Source organism: Aulonocara sp. 'chitande type north' Nkhata Bay, linkage group LG23 (assembly GCF_057382095.1).
Source record: "Aulonocara sp. 'chitande type north' Nkhata Bay isolate Kocher_YH1m ecotype deep benthic linkage group LG23, A_spYH_male_GT1.1, whole genome shotgun sequence".
Classification (NCBI taxonomy): Eukaryota; Metazoa; Chordata; class Actinopteri; order Cichliformes; family Cichlidae; genus Aulonocara; species Aulonocara sp. 'chitande type north' Nkhata Bay.
Window position 1 is genome coordinate 29,179,721 of NC_141365.1, and position 19,248 is coordinate 29,198,968.

At 41.4% G+C, this 19,248-nt stretch overlaps 3 protein-coding genes across 13 annotated transcripts in view; all 3 read right to left on the bottom strand.

The window, feature by feature from the left end:
* Positions 1-1,086, bottom strand: part of LOC147302045 (abl interactor 2-like) — a 31,721-nt gene extending 30,635 nt beyond the window's left edge. For all 11 annotated transcript variants that reach the window (XM_086281833.1, XM_086281838.1, XM_086281836.1 and 8 more), the window contains exon 1: positions 559-1,086. In XM_086281833.1, the coding sequence (XP_086137959.1) occupies positions 559-675 (117 nt within the window). In that variant the 5' untranslated portion in view covers positions 676-1,086. The remainder of the gene's footprint in view (positions 1-558) is intronic.
* Positions 1,087-1,237: 151 nt separating this feature from the next.
* On the bottom strand, positions 1,238-9,106 carry cyp20a1 (cytochrome P450, family 20, subfamily A, polypeptide 1). Its single transcript, XM_086281840.1, has 13 exons — positions 7,204-9,106; positions 6,581-6,630; positions 6,233-6,399; positions 5,966-6,111; positions 5,707-5,874; positions 5,449-5,527; positions 4,742-4,854; positions 4,596-4,650; positions 4,269-4,389; positions 4,055-4,166; positions 3,662-3,726; positions 2,303-2,392; positions 1,238-2,155 (listed from the first exon to the last, which is right to left on the bottom strand). The coding sequence occupies exons 1-13, from the start codon at positions 7,273-7,275 to the stop codon at positions 2,002-2,004; spliced, it is 1,392 nt and encodes a 463-aa protein (XP_086137966.1). The 5' UTR covers positions 7,276-9,106; the 3' UTR covers positions 1,238-2,001.
* Positions 9,107-9,251: 145 nt separating this feature from the next.
* Positions 9,252-19,235, bottom strand: LOC147302047 (transmembrane protein 237A-like). The gene is made up of 14 exons (XM_086281841.1): positions 19,017-19,235; positions 18,760-18,795; positions 17,267-17,298; positions 16,462-16,472; positions 16,294-16,365; positions 14,086-14,214; positions 13,434-13,527; positions 12,284-12,441; positions 12,074-12,206; positions 11,792-11,983; positions 9,933-10,006; positions 9,753-9,837; positions 9,548-9,669; positions 9,252-9,453 (listed from the first exon to the last, which is right to left on the bottom strand). The coding sequence occupies exons 1-14, from the start codon at positions 19,218-19,220 to the stop codon at positions 9,389-9,391; spliced, it is 1,407 nt and encodes a 468-aa protein (XP_086137967.1). The 5' UTR covers positions 19,221-19,235; the 3' UTR covers positions 9,252-9,388.
* Between the last annotated feature and the right edge of the window lie 13 nt (positions 19,236-19,248).

The following is a 19,248-nucleotide window of genomic DNA, read 5'->3' on the forward strand; positions in this document are numbered from 1 at the left end:
AAAAGGGTTTTAAGTGTGGCTGCTACATCAACAGCATCATAAATCAGTTGTTTGTAACGCTGTCACGGCGGGTTGTCTCCTGTCACAGCCTATCAGAGGTTAATCTGCCTTGATATCGCGTCCCACATCTGAGGCCGGAGCCTGATCAGCTGGCTGGCAGTGATTGATCCCCGCACGGAGCACAGAAATCGATTTTCACGGTGCCTGCTCGGTGGTTTGAGGGGTGATGACGAGCAGCAAGCTAACGAGCTACCCGGCTAACCCACCACGGTGGGATGCACAGCTCACACACATCGTTACACAGAGGAAAACAAATAGCGGTGTGAATCGGGTGGGGAATTGCCACATTATGAGTTTGTTATCTAATTTTAAAAAACAAACAAAAAAAACCCGCATCGGCAGCAGGTTGTTGCTGCGCTAGCCGAGGCTAGCTGACAGCACGGCTGCACCGCATCGGCAGCGCTAGCATCAGTTAGCCTAGCACCACTTCGCTCCATTGAGAAAAAAAAGAAACAAACAAACTACACCTTCTTCCCCTCCACGGTTGTGTCAGCCTACCTGGACATAGTTGCTCTCGCAGTACTCCGCGACTCTTTCCAAATTAGTGAAGCTGTCCAGCAGCGCGCTTCGTCCCGCTGGAATCTCCTCTTCCAGAAGCATTTGTAGCTCCGCCATTTTCACATCTTTAGCGGAGAGGTGCGCTCTCTGGCGCCCCCGTGGCCGCCCGCGGTACCGCAGGGCTCTCCCCACAGCCGGGCTTCCCAAAATTAATAACAAAGCGGCATCACAGCACACTCCCACTGCTGAGTGCTTCAGAGGTTATTTATTTTTTCTTTCTTTCTTTCTTTCTTTCTTTCTTTCTTTCTTTCTTTCTTTCTTTAATTAGTTTTCAATTCAGAAATATTTAACTCAGCGAATAAAACATTTCATAACTATATATTAACTACTGTACGCAATAAAAACCTGTAATACATTTCCTGGACTCATTTTTTATTACTCTTTAAGGCTTTAGTTACTGTGAAGCCAGTCTGGAGTAGGAGAAGAAAATAGGATTTTGCTTCCCCTTCTGTAAAGCTCTCATAACATTTAATTTAAAGCTGCAACAATCACTCAATAACTAATCACTGAATAACTTTCTGGAGCTAAAAGCGCCTCCTTCCCCCTGTAGAAAGCTGAGATGCTTTTACTATTTTCTGGTCTCTTATACACCAACCTGTTGATCCAATAAACAAAATAACAGCTATTATTGATTTATTATACATGTTCAGGCCCAATTTAATTTAAAATGTCTTGCACATGTGGGCTGGAAATACACACTGCTTAGCACTTGATCATCACAAGTTGGTGGATCTTCAGGGATATCAGTGTTTCCAACAGCAGATGAACTGGAGAGGCAACAAGAAGACAACCCCCATAAAAGGTTTAGTAGGTTGTGGCCACAGACTTTTTTTTTCTCGAGTTCAGATTTTTCCTGGTAGCATGAGGCGATGTCTGCCCAACACAGTCTTGAGGATGTGGAGAAGATACCAGGATGGTAGAAAGGCTCATCAACCCAGAAGATGCTCATGCGCATGTTTCTTCCCAAACTAGAGAAACAGAAACAGACTCCATGAGGGTGGCCCGAGGGCCCAACATCCTTTTAAAAGGATCTGTGTTCAAAGCCCAGTGCTTTGCAGTTCGACTGGCTTTCACCAGAGACCACCAGAACCTAGCAACTCCAGCTTTACTCGTCGAGCCTCCCTCCCTGAAGAGACAGGAAGCGTTCGACAAACTAAACCTGTGAGTGGAAAAAGCTAATGTCATGCTTAAGGCCTCAGTGGTGGTACAAGGTGGGTGAAACAGCCTTTAAAATCCTACAAATTAAGAGTGTCAGTCCAAACTACTGGCATCATGATGGGGAACTACGATGACGTCTAACAGGGAATACTCTGCTGGTAATTTCATTCAGTGATGTTAAATGTGTTGCTTTTTGCTCTTCATCGTTTTCTCTAAATCTTTGTTTTAGCTGCTTCTTCTGCTGACGGTGATCCAGGTTTCGTCCTTCGGTGCGGATACCAGCTCGGATCGGATCTCGGCCACTTGCCCCTTCAGTCGGTGGAGCTTCAGCTGCCGCACCAACGTGCTGAGGACGACTGTAGCCACAGTGTAGGCAAACCTAACGGAGACCAAATAGTGATTGATGCAGGACATCCAGGTGTAGAAGAGCTTCAAATAGTTATCAAAACTTCCCAAAGTTGGTCTAATGAAGTCTGCTTTCACAATTAGCAGTCTGAGTGACAGAGTGTGGATAATTTCCTCTTACCTGAGCTCTGGACACGTCTGATTCCCTGAGAATCCGAGCAGACAGAAGCTCTTCCTGGCCGATTCTTCCTCGAATCGATCTGGGTCAAACCTGAGGGAGGATTGAAGTATTCACCAAACCAGTAAACAGACATATTACAACTTTAACTTGAAAGAAAAAAAGCCCCTCACTGTGAAGCTGTCACATTATTTTAACTGCAGTTTATTTGATGGCTGCAGATTTATGTTACCTGGTGAAGGCAGATGAATGCCCGGTGATAACTGTGACATGCACCTGTAGACTTAACAGGAAACACCTGATAATCCAGCGAGCTCTACATGGTAATGCTAGCAGGTTTTATTTCCACCCACCGGTTAGAATTAACTTCAAAGCAACCCCCCCACAAATAACAGCTAAGGCTGATGACAAAATGCCATTAGTTTTGAAGTTACTTATGAAATAGAGGAAAAATTAAATAGATGTGTTGATGATCAACTAAATTATTTGAGCTCTTCCTGTAAAATTTTCCCTAATCCATTAACTAAATGTTGACCCCTGGTGGAGCTACAACAAAAGTTTCAAGCTCACCAAATCGATATTTGAGCCTCTGGGATGAAACCGCTGCCAATCAGATGCTTTCCAGATGGTATTGGATGGTGGATCAAAATCTGACTGCACTTTTCTTTGTTTATAATCGTTACTTTTAACAAGATCAGATATGTTGTCACTGATTTTCAGTCCAGTTCTTGTGTAATTTTCATACCTCAACCTTTCTCCCTGATTCCCTTCAGTAAGAATGGCTTCTTCACAGCAATCCATCCACTGAGACTTCCATGAACAGTGACAGATAAGCTGAAGTTTAAGATGCATCTCTTAGCATGCATCTTTTTGTCCTGAACTTGTTCAGTTCCCTCAACATTTTTAAGGACATGCTGCACAACACATCGAGATGTGTCAACCTTTCAGCTAATAGCTCTGGAAAAATGCTATTTTATGTCTGTTAAAGACAAAGATCAGATTTAAAATCTTTTCCAAGTTCTCTGTTATGTGTAGACACGACACTGGTTCATAGTTGAGTTAGGTGCCTTTGTAAGGTTTTAACAATTCATTGGTTAAGGTTGCTTAACACACACACACACACACACAGAAATGAGGGGCTTGTGCACAGCATGGTACCTCTTAGTCTAGTAAGGGATACCATACTAGTCCCAGAATATAAATAAAGTACTGGGAATGAGCGTTACAGATCCTGTTTTATAGAGTGATAATTTAGTGACCCAGTACAGTTTTCTTTGTATTGCAAATTTTGAATGAGTGGGATTTGAACTGGCAGCCATTTTTAAACTGGCTGAAGAACATGTCAAAACCAAAATGTCAAACCTGTAAGGGCTGCTCCAGGTTTCCTCATCTTGTAGAACCACTCCTAAGGCGTAAATCACCAACGTCTGAAAGTAACAACAACAACAACAACAACAGTGTTTACGTGTAACAAAACTGCTGTATTTTAACCTCAGCTGGGAAAACTGAGGGAACAACGCACTTTAATAGGGAAGGAAGAAAAATAAAACAAAACAGGAATATCACTTGCTTGACTTTAAATAAACATTCAAAAGTTGCATCTAAAAAAATAAAATAAAATAAAATCCTCGGTTTATGTTTCTTACGCTATTTAATGTTTCTATCTGTTCTTGTTTACCATTAACACAGCAAACACTGTGTTTGTGCAGCTGAAATAATCTGGCTGAGAGCCGCAGACTCCGGGAAACCGGATACCTCTTTGGGGATGACGTGCTGATCGACTTTGCCCTCCACTTCCTGAAGCCGAGCCGCGACGGGGGTGAGCTTGGCAGTCCTCACCGTCTCGTTCAGGACCTGTTGGCAGTATCTACGCGAGGACGGAAATGCGATCGCATCAACGTTATTGGCTGCACCGCGTGTGAAGGACGACTCAAGAACGCCTAAATACGTAAAAGTCCAAAAGGCTTACCTGAGCTGAGGAATCTTGTCGAGGGAAACCGGATCAGAACCCAATACGTCCTCCAGCTCCTGGTGCAACTTGTCCTGCACTTCCTCTGAATTGGACAGGAAGTAAAGAGCCCAGATACACACTGCCAAAACACCACAGTGTGTAATCTTAGAATCAGAATAAAACAACATTTTGCTAATAAAAGATAAATAAAAGTTAGCTTTTGTTTGCTTTTAGAGCTAAAAGTTCATTACATTATTGTTAAGTGCCTATCAGACAACTCTGGGAAACTGTGCTTATAAAAACTGTATCTGGCAGGCTTCACATCCTCTGATTCAGGCCACTTACAGTTCGCAGCGATGACACATCCAGCCAAAGTGAACACCATGCAGTCCTCCATGATCTGAAACAAACAATCAAGATTTCAGCGTTTTTTTTTTTCTTACCTCTGTGAAAGCGCTGAGGATGTAAAGCAGAAGCTCATCAGCATTCACCTGTCGCTCTGTGAAGTTGGACTGCAGCAGAGCGTCCACAAACACCGCCTGCTTCCTCTGGGCTTTCCTGTCCTTCGCCACAGACAACAGCAAAGACTCCATCTCTGACAGAGCTGACCACCGAGGAGGAAAAAACAAGATGAGAGCCGTGGCGACTCCGACCACATTCAAGGGCTCAAAACCAGAGGAACCCACCCGAGGGATTAATAAAGTTCTATCTAATCTAATCTGACATCCTAGCCCGGCACGGCTCACAGATTTTGTCCCACAGCTGCTGGACAGGCCCTTTAAAAACATCTGAATCATCAAAACCTTGAATGTGAGGTTCCCCTGTCTGCACTAATAGGGTAAAGGGTAAATTATTCTCACACCTGGGGAGCCACTTTTTGAGAACTGGGTGTCAGAGTTACATGAAGTGACATGAACAAGTGCCAGACACTCTCTGTGGGGTTACACATTAAATGCAGTCTTTGCAGCCCTTTCAGACAGCACCCAAAATAGCATCTGTCCTTGGCAGGTAAATCCCTATCGATCCTATCCAAACAAAGCCTGTCTGCTGATTAAGGTGGTAACCGTGAATGTGCTCGGTCTGTCTGTCAAGAGGCTTAACACAGAGATAACATCGGAGCCTCTGCAGACTTTCCATTTGGCTTCACCACACAAAGCCAGACACCGCTCCCACACGTTGACACGCCTCCTTCGCTCACCCTTCTCATAGTGCGCTTTCCTGCTGGAGCTCTTCTCCAGGGAGCCGTCCAGGTAGCCCTTTCCAATTTCTGACCAGATCTGGAAGCGTGAATCAGAAGAGCAAAAATAAATAAATTAATAAAAATCAATGATCAGTTACAGAGCCTTAAACTCCCTGCAGAACTTTAGCATGGTGCATTTTTGATTAGCATCCCAATAAAGTAAAGTTTTGTGTCCCCCAAGCTTACTGCACAGAGGTTTGTGCTAAAATTTCTCACCGCATCGTGGTTCTTGCGGAAGGCAAGGACCTCAGTGTCGTCCCCGAACCGCTCGCCCAGAGCCAGTTGGGTGACCGTCTTCATGGCCAGGCCCAGCAGGTGGGCACACAGAGGCGTGTGCTGACCCTCTGGGAATGACTTCCACTTTTTCACCAGCTCATCCACCAGCTAAGAAACAAGATATCAGTTAGCAGGAAGTGTGAGGAAGTTTTTGGTTTTCTTATTTATTTTAGAAAAATAATTTCTTGGCTTTGGAAACCTTGAGCACAAGCGGAAAGTTGTTTTTCAGCGTGCTGTTGATGGCACTTTCGTACACTTTTTTTCTCATGATGGACTCGCTGGCCCCGCCTCCCATCCCGGACTTGTAGCCGAGCAGCGACTTCAGCATCGTTTCAAAGGAGTCGGCTAAAAAGGAAGCAGGAAACAGCAGATTTATGCATAAGGATGTTCTTCTTTTCAATTAGATATTTTTCCCAACAAATTCCTGAGTGTAAGAAAAGCTGCTGATCCAAACTGGTTTGCTTACTAGCGTGGTTGGGGTTGATGTGTTGCTGAAGCTCGCTTACGGAGCCCAAGCTGACCACAGGGCGACCACCAAACCAGAACGAGGCCACGGAGCCGTACTCATCATGCAGGCCGACGAGGAACTCATGCAGACTGCCTCTGTCGATGATATCCTGCAGGTTTCCATCCCTGGAGAACAGAAAATAGAACATTAACGCACATATGCTTATATTTACTGACAAAAGCTATTAGGATGACAGGACCCTTAAGAAGCTAATTATTATGCACAATGTACTATATTTTACAAAATGCTGTTACTGAATAAGAGTTAACAGAAGCAGAAAAAATAAAGGTAAAGATGAAAACTTACTTCTCATCTGTGGGGTTGAGACCTGGGATACCAGAGGCCCTTCTGGATGACTGAAAATATGATTAGAAATGAGATTTTGTTGTTTAACACAAATACAAGTCATTAAACATGAGTAGTTTTTCTCACAGTGGTGTCCACATGTCTACTAAGTCTTTACATAATTTAAAATAATGGCTCTGCCTGTCGGAAAGCGGGTCCCATTCAGAACCTCTTTGAAAAATACAAAATTTAACAATTTCTTATTGAATGGCATGCGCATATGGAACATGATATCGTTTAGGGATGTGAAGTAAATTAGTTGGAGTTTAGAAATAAATCGGCTTGTAACACAAACACATAAAGGAAACTGATAAAAATGAAAAAAAAAAAATCTCGTTTTCGCTCATTCCGTCTTCTTGAAGTTGGATTTCTCTGGACTAGGTCAATGAATATTATATTAAATGGGAGCCGAAATGTGAAAAATACACTCCTTACTCAATTAATCTCTTAAATAGTTCAGAATAATGTGCTCCAACTCGTGAACAAGAACTAAAACATTTAAAAGCGCTTTTTGGTTGGGACACTGGGATGAGGGCAACAGCCCGCTAATGTAGCAAGCTAACGCCAAACTTGCAGGAACTTACCGGGTACAAATAAAGGACAGCGCCCACCAGGATGATGACAAAGGTAACAGCAAAGATGGCAAAGTCCAGCATGATTGCTCGCTGTTATCAAACAGTTTCTGCTAACTTTTATTCACGTGTATTTGAATGTTTCCACCAAAAACCTCAAGATATATCACTACCACGTCAACATCAACTGCTCGGTTATCTGTGTTCGATTATACAGCCTGGATCGCAGGCAGAGCAAACCAATGGATCTTAGGAAAAAGCATGACACCAAGGAGACACAAAACACGGGCAAAGATAGACAAAACGCGTTTTGTCTGTCTTTGTCCCTTTGTCGTCGGGACACAAAACAAGATCAAAGAAACAGAAATGTTGACAAGTGAGACACAAAATGATCACAAATACATAAAATGACATAAAACAACTCAAAGGGACACAAAATGACCATAAAGTCATTTTATAATGATGTAAAAAGACACACACAAAAAATCACACTGAGCAAAGGCATAAGAAACTACAAAGAATAAAAATAAAATCACACAAAGAGATACAACATGAGTAAAAATATACTCAAAAACACAAAAATGAGAAATAAGCACATAAACAGGAGCAAGGACATAAAACAACTATAAAAAGAAGAATGAACAAGACCAGAGACACTAAATAACCAGAAAGACATAAGATAAGACACAAATGACACCAAAGGGACAAAAAACAACTACAAAAGGGATCGCTAAAAAGAAAAACAAAAAGAAAAGTGAAACAAAATGACGCAAAATGATGACAAAGGGACATTAAAAAGACATTAAATGACATAAAGAGAGAGAAAAACATTATGAGATGAAAAAATGACTAAAAGGGCACAAAAACACCAAAGTGACAATAAAGAGATGCGAAACATGCACAAAGACATAAAAACAACACACTAAACAGCCACAAAATGTCCACAGAGACATGAAATAAGACACAAAATTACAAGAAAACAGAGACAAAACTTGACCAAAGTGATACAAATGACAGAAAGGTGATATAAAGCAACTAAACATGGACTACAGTCACACCGAAGACACAAAATGACTACAGAGGGACACAAAAAAGACCAAAGTTTACAATAAAAAGACTCAACATGACACCAAAGACACACAGGAAAAAAGACCAGACACCACATGTCCACAAACATAAACTAATAACCTAAAATAGGACACAAAATCACTCAGAATTATTATTATTTTTTTAGAAAACGCTTTGTATTCTGCTCAAATTAAAACTGATACATTGACACTTCAGCTCAGATGTCAGTGTAAAATCCGCGGTCAGCATTACATTTAGCTGCCTTTCAGTTCAGTTCCATCACAGCTGCTCTTCAGCTTTTTCTAGAAGCCTTTTAGGATCTCAGATGATTTTTTTTTTTCTTTGACTCATCTCTGTGTTTATACCTCAGCTATGCCATCCTTTGGTTAATGCACTTCAACTGGCCTGAATTTCCACTTCCAGGTTAATTTCATTAGCTTTCAGTGCAGCGCAGTAACACCATTAACTACTCCTTGGCATGATAAGTACTTTTACTTTTGATATGTTACAATTCTTTTGCAGTTAGACCAGCGGTCCCCAACCCCCGGTGAGTCGTTTGGTACCGGGCCGCGAGAGTTGAGGCTCAGGTGTGAAATGTATGGTTTTCAGGGTTTTTATTGGTTTTCAGTGTTATTTTGTTATCGTTTTTATCGTTAACTCGGTTTTCCTGGGTCTTTTCACGTGTGTTATGAATAAATCTTGTTTTATTTGGTACCGGTACTGGTTTTATTTTGTTGTATTTATCCGCGACACCTTAAAGGCCGGTCCGTGAAAATATTGTCGGGCATAAACTGGTCCGTGGCGCAAAAAAGGTTGGAGACCGCTGCTGTAGACCATGTAAATCAATTCAATTCAATTAAAATTTCTTCATAGCTCATTCAGTGTGCTTCAGTAGCCTGGGCAAGCAGAAAAACAGTGTAGTGAATGCAGTGAATGCTTTCTTTCATGGGTTTCATGTAGAGAAACAACTGTAAACAAAAGAGAGAAAAAACTATTCTTTAAATCTCTGTATTTAAAAAGAAATAAACATATTTCAAACGTACAAAAATAACTTAAACAACATTCACGACAAAATGCAAAAATATGTGCAAAATGACAAAAAAAGCTGTACAGTAATTTCTTAATTCTCTCAGGCGGTCATTTCTGATTTGTCCTCTAGCTTTGGAGGCTCAATCTCCATGGCCATTAGGTAACCTGAGGAGGAAGGATAAGAAAACAAAAATAAATGTTTTAAGTTGGCTTTTCCTTTTTTAAGCAGAAATGCTCAACCCACACTGCTCTCTCTCACCCTCCGTGTAGTCGGTCTCAGGTCTGATGGCGATTAAAATCCAGGCCAGGCCCACCAGCAGGGCCACCACCAGGTTGACAGTCACCCATGGGTGGAGAATTTGGTGCTCCAACCCTGTAGGCCTAAAGCAGAATCAGGTCAGTCTCTGTATCAAAACCAGACTTTTTAATGATATCGGAATATCAGATTATTCCAGCAAGCTCACAGTAGTGCCGTGTTGTTGGAATAGAGGTTGATCCGATCGCTGGTCATTTGCTGGCTCAGAGAGAGGACGAGCGCTGAGAAATACACTGTGTGCAAAAAGCAAAGCGTGTCAACTGAATCCCAAACAGAGCCCACGATGATGTGTTTCTGAAGCACAGACAGAGAAGGAAGGAGGACTCACAGAACGAGGCGAGAGCCACCGGATCCAGCGTGATGAACTCCCGCAGAGCCACGGGGCCTTTGGCCAGATTCACCCTGAGGAGAGTTTCATTTGTAGAAAACACAAACATCTAATTCATAGTGTAAATGGATGCAGTATTCATTCACTTCACACTTTTAATTACAAGATTTATAAAGTGAGATCCCTGTCCCACCCCAGCTCTATAGCCCCTCACCTGAGGTCAAAGTTTCAACACGTTCTTTTTAACTGGGTACAGTTTGAACTGCACCACCACTTATATGATGTTGCAGATTTACTTAAGACACCTGCTCCTATCAAAAGTTTTGTTTGTAAATAAGAAAGCGTTATTCGCAAAATAAACAAATAACACTTTTTGTTTGCAAATACAAAATTTTTGTTTGCAAACATAAAAATCTGAAAGTTTTGACTGCAAAATAGTGACGTTTTATTTGCAAATACAAAAGTATTTATAATCCGGTTGTTCAGTCTGACGTCACTAGCCGTGTCTGGGTCTAAACTCCACTGCAGGTCCATATATCAAACGATCACTATGGCATTACTGAGAGTTGAAAAACTGTCTAAAGTCTTTCATCTTTAATAAAATGATCAGCGTTCTGCTCTACCAGGTGTAACAATTGAGTTTAACATCCAGGCATCCATGAAAACGGAATTTATGACATTTAACGGAGTTAGAAGTTAGCAGGGAGTTAGCTCGCTAGCTTCTATCTAAATACAATATAGCATGTCCTGACTGCGGGGTTTTGGAAACAAATTAAAACGTACAGCTCTGCTATCACTTCCAACATAAATGAAGACAGAAAACTAAACAGCAGTGACGTTTGTAGGGTTACTGAAGTTGGGCTAGCTGGTATATAATGATGTGCTACGTGACCGCTAGCGACACAGCTATGTTAGCATAATATAAACAAGCTAACTTTTTTTCCACTCGATAAAAGTTAACGTGAGTGTTCTCGGTGGTCAGGAACAAATGTAATCGCATGGCAGGATGCTGTAAAAGGACCAAACTTCAGCCAGGAGAACAACTGAGATAATCCATCCACAATACGAGGTTAGTCATTCATATACTGCTGCATGGGCTGGGCTGTAGTTACATCCTAAGGTTTTAAAAACTGAGCTTAAATAAATGATTAGCGGTAATAAAAGCCGAGGGGGGTCAACAGTGATCACTGACTGTTTTAGGAGCTTTTTGAGATCAAATAGAAGAAAATACAAAACATTAAACATGTTAACAACACAAAAGCCATATTAAACGCAGACTACTTTAGACCCGGAAGTAGGATTCGTCGCGTCATCACTGAACAACCAGATACAATAAACCTGTTTTTTGTTTGCAACTGTTAAATCCAAAATGTTTTGTTTACAAATATATGTTTTTAAAAAGCAATTTTTTTTGTTTGCAAATAGCAACATTTTGATCGAAAATACCACATTTGTCAGCAAATATAAAAATTATAAAATTTTGCTAGCCAATCACATTTTTCGTTTGCAAATATTAAAAAAATTTAACATTTTTGTGCACAAATATCAAACTTTTTTTTATGAATATTAACATTCTGGAAAATATACAAACACCGATTTTTTGGTTTGCAAATATCAAAAATAAAAAATTGTTTTGCAAGCTCATATCTTGTTTCTTGTAAATATAAATGTATAACAAGTTTTTCTCACAAATACCAAAGTTTTTCTTGCAAATACCGTGCCTGCGTGTGTTCTCTTTGTGTCCATTTTGCTCGCACAGTAGGGTTTGGCTATTTGGTGATTCTAATTTGCCAGAAGGTGTGATGTGTTTTTGTTTGCAACGTGGCAAACCATGATGGATTTCCAATGTGCAGCTTTACCTGTCGAAGGCTGCCACTGTACTGATGGCCAGCAGCATGTAGAGCAGAGACTGGGAGGGATACGCCACGCTTTGGTACTGCTCAAGCAGGTTGGACAGGGAGGTGAGGTGCTGCCCGGCTAGCATGTACACCATCACCACGTTCCACACGGCGTAGCCGGCCAGGAAGCCCTGACAGTATAGACCGAACACCCTGGAGCATGAACAGAGGAGAGGAGGAACACTGGGACGGGAGGACGGACTCGGGATTTTTATAGTCATACAGGAGACACTTTGCTGTTACCTGAAGCCTCCATGCACTCTGATGGAAACATCTCTGGTGGTCCACAGTGGCTGCATGTGCTGGAAGTCTGCCATGTTGTCCATCGGGTCGCTGGTCTTCCTCCAATCGGAGCGTTCAGCAGCCTGGAAACGCTCTGCATGCAAACACATAAAAAAAGTTAAACAAACAGCCTCATCATCAATATCGTCTTCTTCTTCTTCTGTCACTCACTATTTCTCTCCACAAACACCTTCCCGACCGGCTGGCTCTGACCCTGTGGGGCGGCAAACAGGGAATGCTGCGGCAATGGAGGAGGGGTGTCGGCGATGATGTCATCCTCCGGTATGTCCAGCTCATCGGGAAGCTGCGTCTCGACAACTTTGGACTTCCTGAAGAGTGTATGGCAAGTTAAAAAAAAAATTTAAAACTAAAAAGCCAGACTATTCTCAGGTCACAACATTAAAGATAGTAACTTGCAAATATCAAATCAAATCAAATCAAATCACTTTTATTGTCACATCACATGTGCAGGTACATTGGTACAGCACATGTGAGTGAAATTCTTGTGTGCGAGCTTCACAAGCAACAGAGTTGTGCAAAATACAATAATGTAAACAAGCAAAATACAAGAATGGCTACATCTGAAACTAATAAATATATGTACAATATATAATAGTGTATGCATTTCTGGATGTGTATACTAAATATTTTTCTACGTGTGTGTGTGTGTGTGTGTGTACACATATTTTACAAATTAAATAGAGTCAACAATAAATAAAATATATAAAAATATACAGAGTGAGACATGTGCAAAACAGTGGCGTTACTGTACAGTATGGAGTGCATAATGTTAAAGTTCCAGTAGTGAAGCTGAGGTGTCTATGAAGTGTTCAGCAGTCTGATGGCCTGATGGAAAAAGCTGTCTCTCAGTCTGCTGGTACGGGACCGGATGCTGCAGAACCTCCTTCCTGATGGAAGCAGTCTGAACAGTTTATGGCTGGGGTGACTGGAGTCCTTGATGATCCTCCCCGCTTTCCTCAGGCACCGCTTCCTGTAGATGTCTTGGAGGGAGGGAAGCTCACCTCCAATTATCCGTTCAGAGCACCGCACTACTCGCTGGAGAGCTTTGCAGTTGTAGGCGGTGCTGTTGCCATATCGAGGCCCAGCGTACGTTTGAATTTGTTCTCCTTCAATGATGGTTTACATCAGCTCAGTTATTAATTTATTGTGAACACTTGTGTGTCTCAGAGTCAATAAAGGGGAATAAACAAGAACAGCAACATTATAAAAATCAACTGTCAGCCAAATGATTTCTTTAAATGTGGATATCAAGCCAGAAATTTACAATTAGTGCACCTGTATTAAAATAATAAATTCTTACTTTTTCTTTCGGGGTTTCCTGACCACTTCTTCTCCATCTGTGGTCTGGTCCGCGGTGTCTCCGTTCACCAGGTCGGCATGGTCGTCCTCAAGACCTGAAATCCAGGATTCACAACATGGGCAAAGTTTCAGTTTCAGCCAAAAGTTCAGTCCTCAGATTGCTCTAACTGCTCACATTCAGACACTTTTTTCTAAATTTGGCTCTGCAGTCTGTCATAGAGTCGCAGAAGCTCCACCCACCTGCCGTTTGTGAGAGGCAGACAATCATAAGAAAGCTGGTTTGAAGTGGGAAGAGCTAAAGTAGCTTGTTTCAGGTAGATGATGAACTGAGGGGGCTGATGCAAGATTCACAATAAGCTCCATAAGGATTACTTTGAGCTGTGAATCATGCAAAGCCACTCCAGTAGAGTCTATAGTTAAAAATATGGAGCTAGCTGAAGTTATTATTAAAGAGTCTTTCTCCCCTCACCCCCAACTGGTGGCGGCACACGGTTGCTGGAGGTTTGTTCCTGTTAAAAGGAGGTTTTTCCTTCCACCGTCGCTTGCTCTTAGGACGTTGTCTGATTGTTGGAGGTCTCTCTGTATTATTACAGGGTCCCTACCTTGCAATATAAAGCAGCGACAACTAGCAGAGACAGAATTCTTGAATTCACCTATAGTGGCAGTTTTCTTCTTCTTCCTCCTCCTCTGTGGCGGGGCCTCGACTGTGGCTTCAAGGGTCAGATGATCCCCGATTCCAGAAGCCCTGCGGCTGCCCATGCCTCCCATCTCCATCCCCTGATCTGAAGGTGGCACAAGAAGCTACAGCTTTATTTTAAACAGTGGGTGGAGGCAAATGAGGAAATTGAAATTTTTATACAGAAATTTTAGGACAAATTTGAAAAGTCTACTCTCCTTCTTTGTGGTTTTATGTTGTTATCCTTTACTTAAAATTATTCTCCAGAGTTATGGAAGAATTTTAATGGTAACAATTTGTTTTTTAGGACTTTAGTGAACATAAATGCTGTTATATATGTGCAGGCTTTCATGAGCAAGCCATATACAGTGGGGCAAAAAAGTATTTAGTCAGCCACTGATTGTGCAAGTTCCCCCACCTAAAATGATGACAGAGGTCAGTAATTTGCACCAGAGGTACACTTCAACTGTGAGAGACAGAATGTGAAAAAAAAATCCATGAATCCACATGGTAGGATTTGTAAAGAATTTATTCGTAAATCAGGGTGGAAAATAAGTATTTGGTCAATAACAAAAATACAACTCAATACTTTGTAACATAACCTTTGTTGGCAATAACAGAGGTCAAACGTTTACTATAGGTCTTTACCAGGTTTGCACACACAGTAGCTGGTATTTTGGCCCATTCCTCCATGCAGATCTTCTCGAGAGCAGTGATGTTTTGGGGCTGTCGCCGAGCAACACAGACTTTCAACTCCCGCCACAGATTTTCTATGGGGTTGAGGTCTGGACACTGGCTAGGCCACTCCAGGACTTTCAAATGCTTCTTACGGAGCCACTCCTTTGTTGCCCGGGCGGTGTGTTTTGGATCATTGTCATGTTGGAAGACCCAGCCTCGTTTCATCTTCAAAGTTCTCACTGATGGAAGGAGGTTTTGGCTCAAAATCTCACGATACATGGCCCCATTCATTCTGTCCTTAACACGGATCAGTCGTCCTGTCCCCTTGGCAGAAAAACAGCCCCATAGCATGATGTTTCCACCCCCATGCTTCACAGTAGGTATGGTGTTCTTGGGATGTAACTCAGTATTCTTCTTCCTCCAAACACGACGAGTTGAGTTTATACCAAAAAGTTCTACTTTGGTTTCATCTGACCACATGACATTCTCCCAATCCTCTGCTGTATCATCCATGTGCTCTCTGGCAAACTTCAGACGGGCCTGGACATGCACTGGCTTCAGCAGCGGAACACGTCTGGCACTGCGGGATTTGATTCCCTGCCGTTGTAGTGTGTTACTGATGGTGACCTTTGTTACTTTGGTCCCAGCTCTCTGCAGGTCATTCACCAGGTCCCCCCGTGTGGTTCTGGGATCTTTGCTCACCGTTCTCATGATCATTTTGACCCCACGGGATGAGATCTTGCGTGGAGCCCCAGATCGAGGGAGATTATCAGTGGTCTTGTATGTCTTCCATTTTCTGATGATTGCTCCCACAGTTGATTTTTTCACACCAAGCTGCTTGCCTATTGTAGATTCACTCTTCCCAGTCTGGTGCAGGTCTACAATACTTTTCCTGGTGTCCTTCGAAAGCTCTTTGGTCTTGGCCATGACGGAGTTTGGAGTCTGACTGTTTGAGGCTGTGGACAGGTGTCTTTTATACAGATGATGAGTTCAAACAGGTGCCATTCATACAGGTAACGAGTGGGGGACAGAAAAGCTTCTTACAGAAGACGTTACAGGTCTGTGAGAGCCAGAGATTTTCCTTGTTTGAGGTGACCAAATACTTATTTTCCACCCTGATTTACGAATAAATTCTTTACAAATCCTACCATGTGAATTCATGGATTTTTTTTTCACATTCTGTCTCTCACAGTTGAAGTGTACCTCTGGTGCAAATTACTGACCTCTGTCATCATTTTAAGTGGGGGAACTTGCACAATCGGTGGCTGACTAAATACTTTTTTGCCCCACTGTATAACGAGTTTTACACTGCTCAACAGTTCAAAGCTTTCTTTGGGCTCATGACGGCAAATTGAAGATAATTTGGATGACAATGAGAAATATGCTCATGGTGTGAGCGGTGAAGATACAGTGAGGTGCATGAAAAGGTTATATTAAAGAAGCCCTTCAAACCTTTAAATTCATGTTCGTGAAGCATCAAATATGAGAACACAAAGCTGTTTCTTACCGTCTGTATCGTCCACCCCATTTGTCTCCTTTTTCGCTCTCTTCTTCTTGTGCTTTGGTGCTGGAACATCTTCTGTGCACATGAAGGGATAAATAAATAAAGCTAAGTCACATAAAAAATGAGTTTGAGACGAAATGCAACTTGTTTATTAGAAATATTTTTACCCACCTGTGTCTTGACTTCACATGTGCACAGGTCGCAAGAACAAAGAAAAGAGAGAAGAAAAGTTTAGTTTTGCTGTTTAAAGTGGACTTCGTTTGCTCATTTACTGCTTCAGTTTTTTATTCTTGGACTCTACTAGAGTCACTTTGCATGAATCAGAGTCCAAAATCATCCTCATTTATCTTATCCTGGGCTTTGGTGCAGCCCTTCAGTTCATCCCCTGTCTAAAAGCAGCCGTTTTAGCTCCTCCCCACCATAACTATATTAGAATTGACAGGTGTGTGAGGCTTTTGAGTCTGGGATGACCATATGACTGATAGCCCCTTTCTCTGATGTCGTACAGACCCAGGTAGAAAAAAATGAAGATACAGAGCAGTCTGAAGTCTGGCTGACTTATTGTGACCTCTAATTCAGTAGGTATTATTATCATTATTATTATTTCATTTGTATTTTGTTACATGCTTCTTTAATATGATGGCAATCTATTGCTGCCTCATCAGTGTTGAAAGTTGATCAGAGTTCAGATCTTGTGCTTTTCCACTCACTGTTTAAGGACTGACTATATATAAATTCAATCGGATTGGAAAGTTTCCTGTCCATTGTTCCTCTTATTCACTTATCTCCAATTTACTTAGTTGCTACTTTTGCCTTGTGATGTCGTGCGGGAAAACACAAAGACTGTCACCGGGATGCTCCTGGATCATTGAGACACACACACACACCCCTCTTGCATCTGCATGGCAAAAAAGCTTCATAGGTCCCCTTTAGCATTACACCACAGTAGCTGCTTGAAATGAAGATGTTTACCCACCTCGACATTGTGGGAAGAGATCGCTGGCCTCTCTGGAGAAACACAGTGAAACACAGAAGTCAGATTTCTCCCTTTGTTCACTCATAAAAATCCCTCTAAAGAACATTTTTATTCCTTCTTTTATAGATTTGGGTTGAAGTTTAACACATTAAATGCAGTTTTTTCATTCCCAAATCAGTCACACCAAAAAAGAAACCTATGTAAAAATAATTGGGAAATAAGACCTAGAGTTATATTTTCTGAATTTCTGTCCATACCAACGGAACAACACAAGTTATGAACACATTCTAGTAAATCTAGAAACAAAACTAAACACTTTTTATGACCTTTTTATTTGAAATTCTGCAAGAACAAGACCCTAAAACTGACCCTTGGGTATACACTGCTACTAGACACACCAGAGTCTGAGAAAATCTGACTGGAAAGCTTTTTGGTGCCATCAAACGCATCTTAAACATATCTAATAACTATCACTCCTTCGGTAACAAGAACACAAGAACCAAAGAAACGTAATTTCGAAATTTAGACACAAACTGCCTGAAAGTGATATGGCTGCTCTTACAAAACAGGATAAGCCCATTATAAGAGATTATCTAAGCCACCAGCACTTGCATAACCAATGAAAAAGTTAAGATTTTAACGTAAAAAGTTCAAGAACTTTCAGTTATAACCCAGAGTCGGATAAAACAACCGAAGCAAGCATCTTACCGGCGTCTTTCTAGCCATTTCTCCCCCAAGAAACCAGCGAGACAGGAGTTAAGTGACACATGACATCCTGACTGTTTTATTCTCGGCTAAATCTGTGTTAGTACATCTGCCAGGACTGAGGATTACTCCGAGCACAGGTCAAGCCCCTTTTTCAGTGTCTTGGAGCGGCAGTGTGTATTTATGAGTGTGTCGGTGAGTAAAAACATCCAGGAAGTACTTCATCTGACGTAAACCGAGAAGGAAATCACTAAGATTTTTCAGAAATAAAAACCAAATCCCTTAAAAACAGGCTTTAAATTCACCAAGTCTGATTGTTCAAGTCTGTGTGAGGAGTTTATCAGATCTCTGGGTGCTTTTACTCGACTTTCTCCTGTTTCATTGAATAAGTTGTTGCTTAAGAGCACAAAAGAAAAAAAATGAAGGGTGGCGCAACACTTTTGCACAGGACTGTATGTCTCTAATGTCTTAATGATTTTAGTACATTTTGCGAGGTGCTACAGAAATAAAACTTATTATTATTAAAGGAAATGTAAAACCAAGTGTGGATCACTTTAATATTTCTCTAATAAGCTACTAATTCAATATTTTCTCTATCAATAACTTTTTTGTTATAATTTAAGACCGAAAACGTCTGGATAAATAAATGTGTAAATAACATAAAGTAAATAAAATGAATAAAAACCAGCCACCACGTGACAAATCAACAGGTTCTTGTTGATTTTTATTAAAAGTTATTACAGAGGAGCTACAGAGCTGTTAGCTCAGATGAGGTTTGATTTACTCACCTGTGGGAGAGGCGGCAGCTCCCTCACCCTCCGCGTCTACACAGAAAACAGGCAGGTTACAAACACCGTCTGCTCTTTATTATCATCGTTTTCGCTCTTATTAGAATTCAGAGAAAGATTACACGAAAACAGCCTTTAAAGTGAACCAGAAAACGAGCTTTCTGCCCCCACAGGTACAATTAGGAGCAAATCACGCCATCCATTTAAATATGACCGTTATGTTGACTGTTCATGCATTATGTGTGCATATCTCTCACCGTTGCTCCTCCTGTATCCATAACCCGTTTAATATTATGCAGCTGGTAACTTTGTTTTATTCGCTTCAGTCGTTTAAAGCGAATAAATCGCTGTTTTTGTTGATTTTTCTTTTCCTTTTTTGCTTTGTTTACGCTCACTGAGCGGCGGGGTTGTGGCCCGGATGTATTTAGGAATAGTGTGACGCATTTCCGGTAGCTTAACATTTAGCAAAAATAAAATGAAAAAAAATTA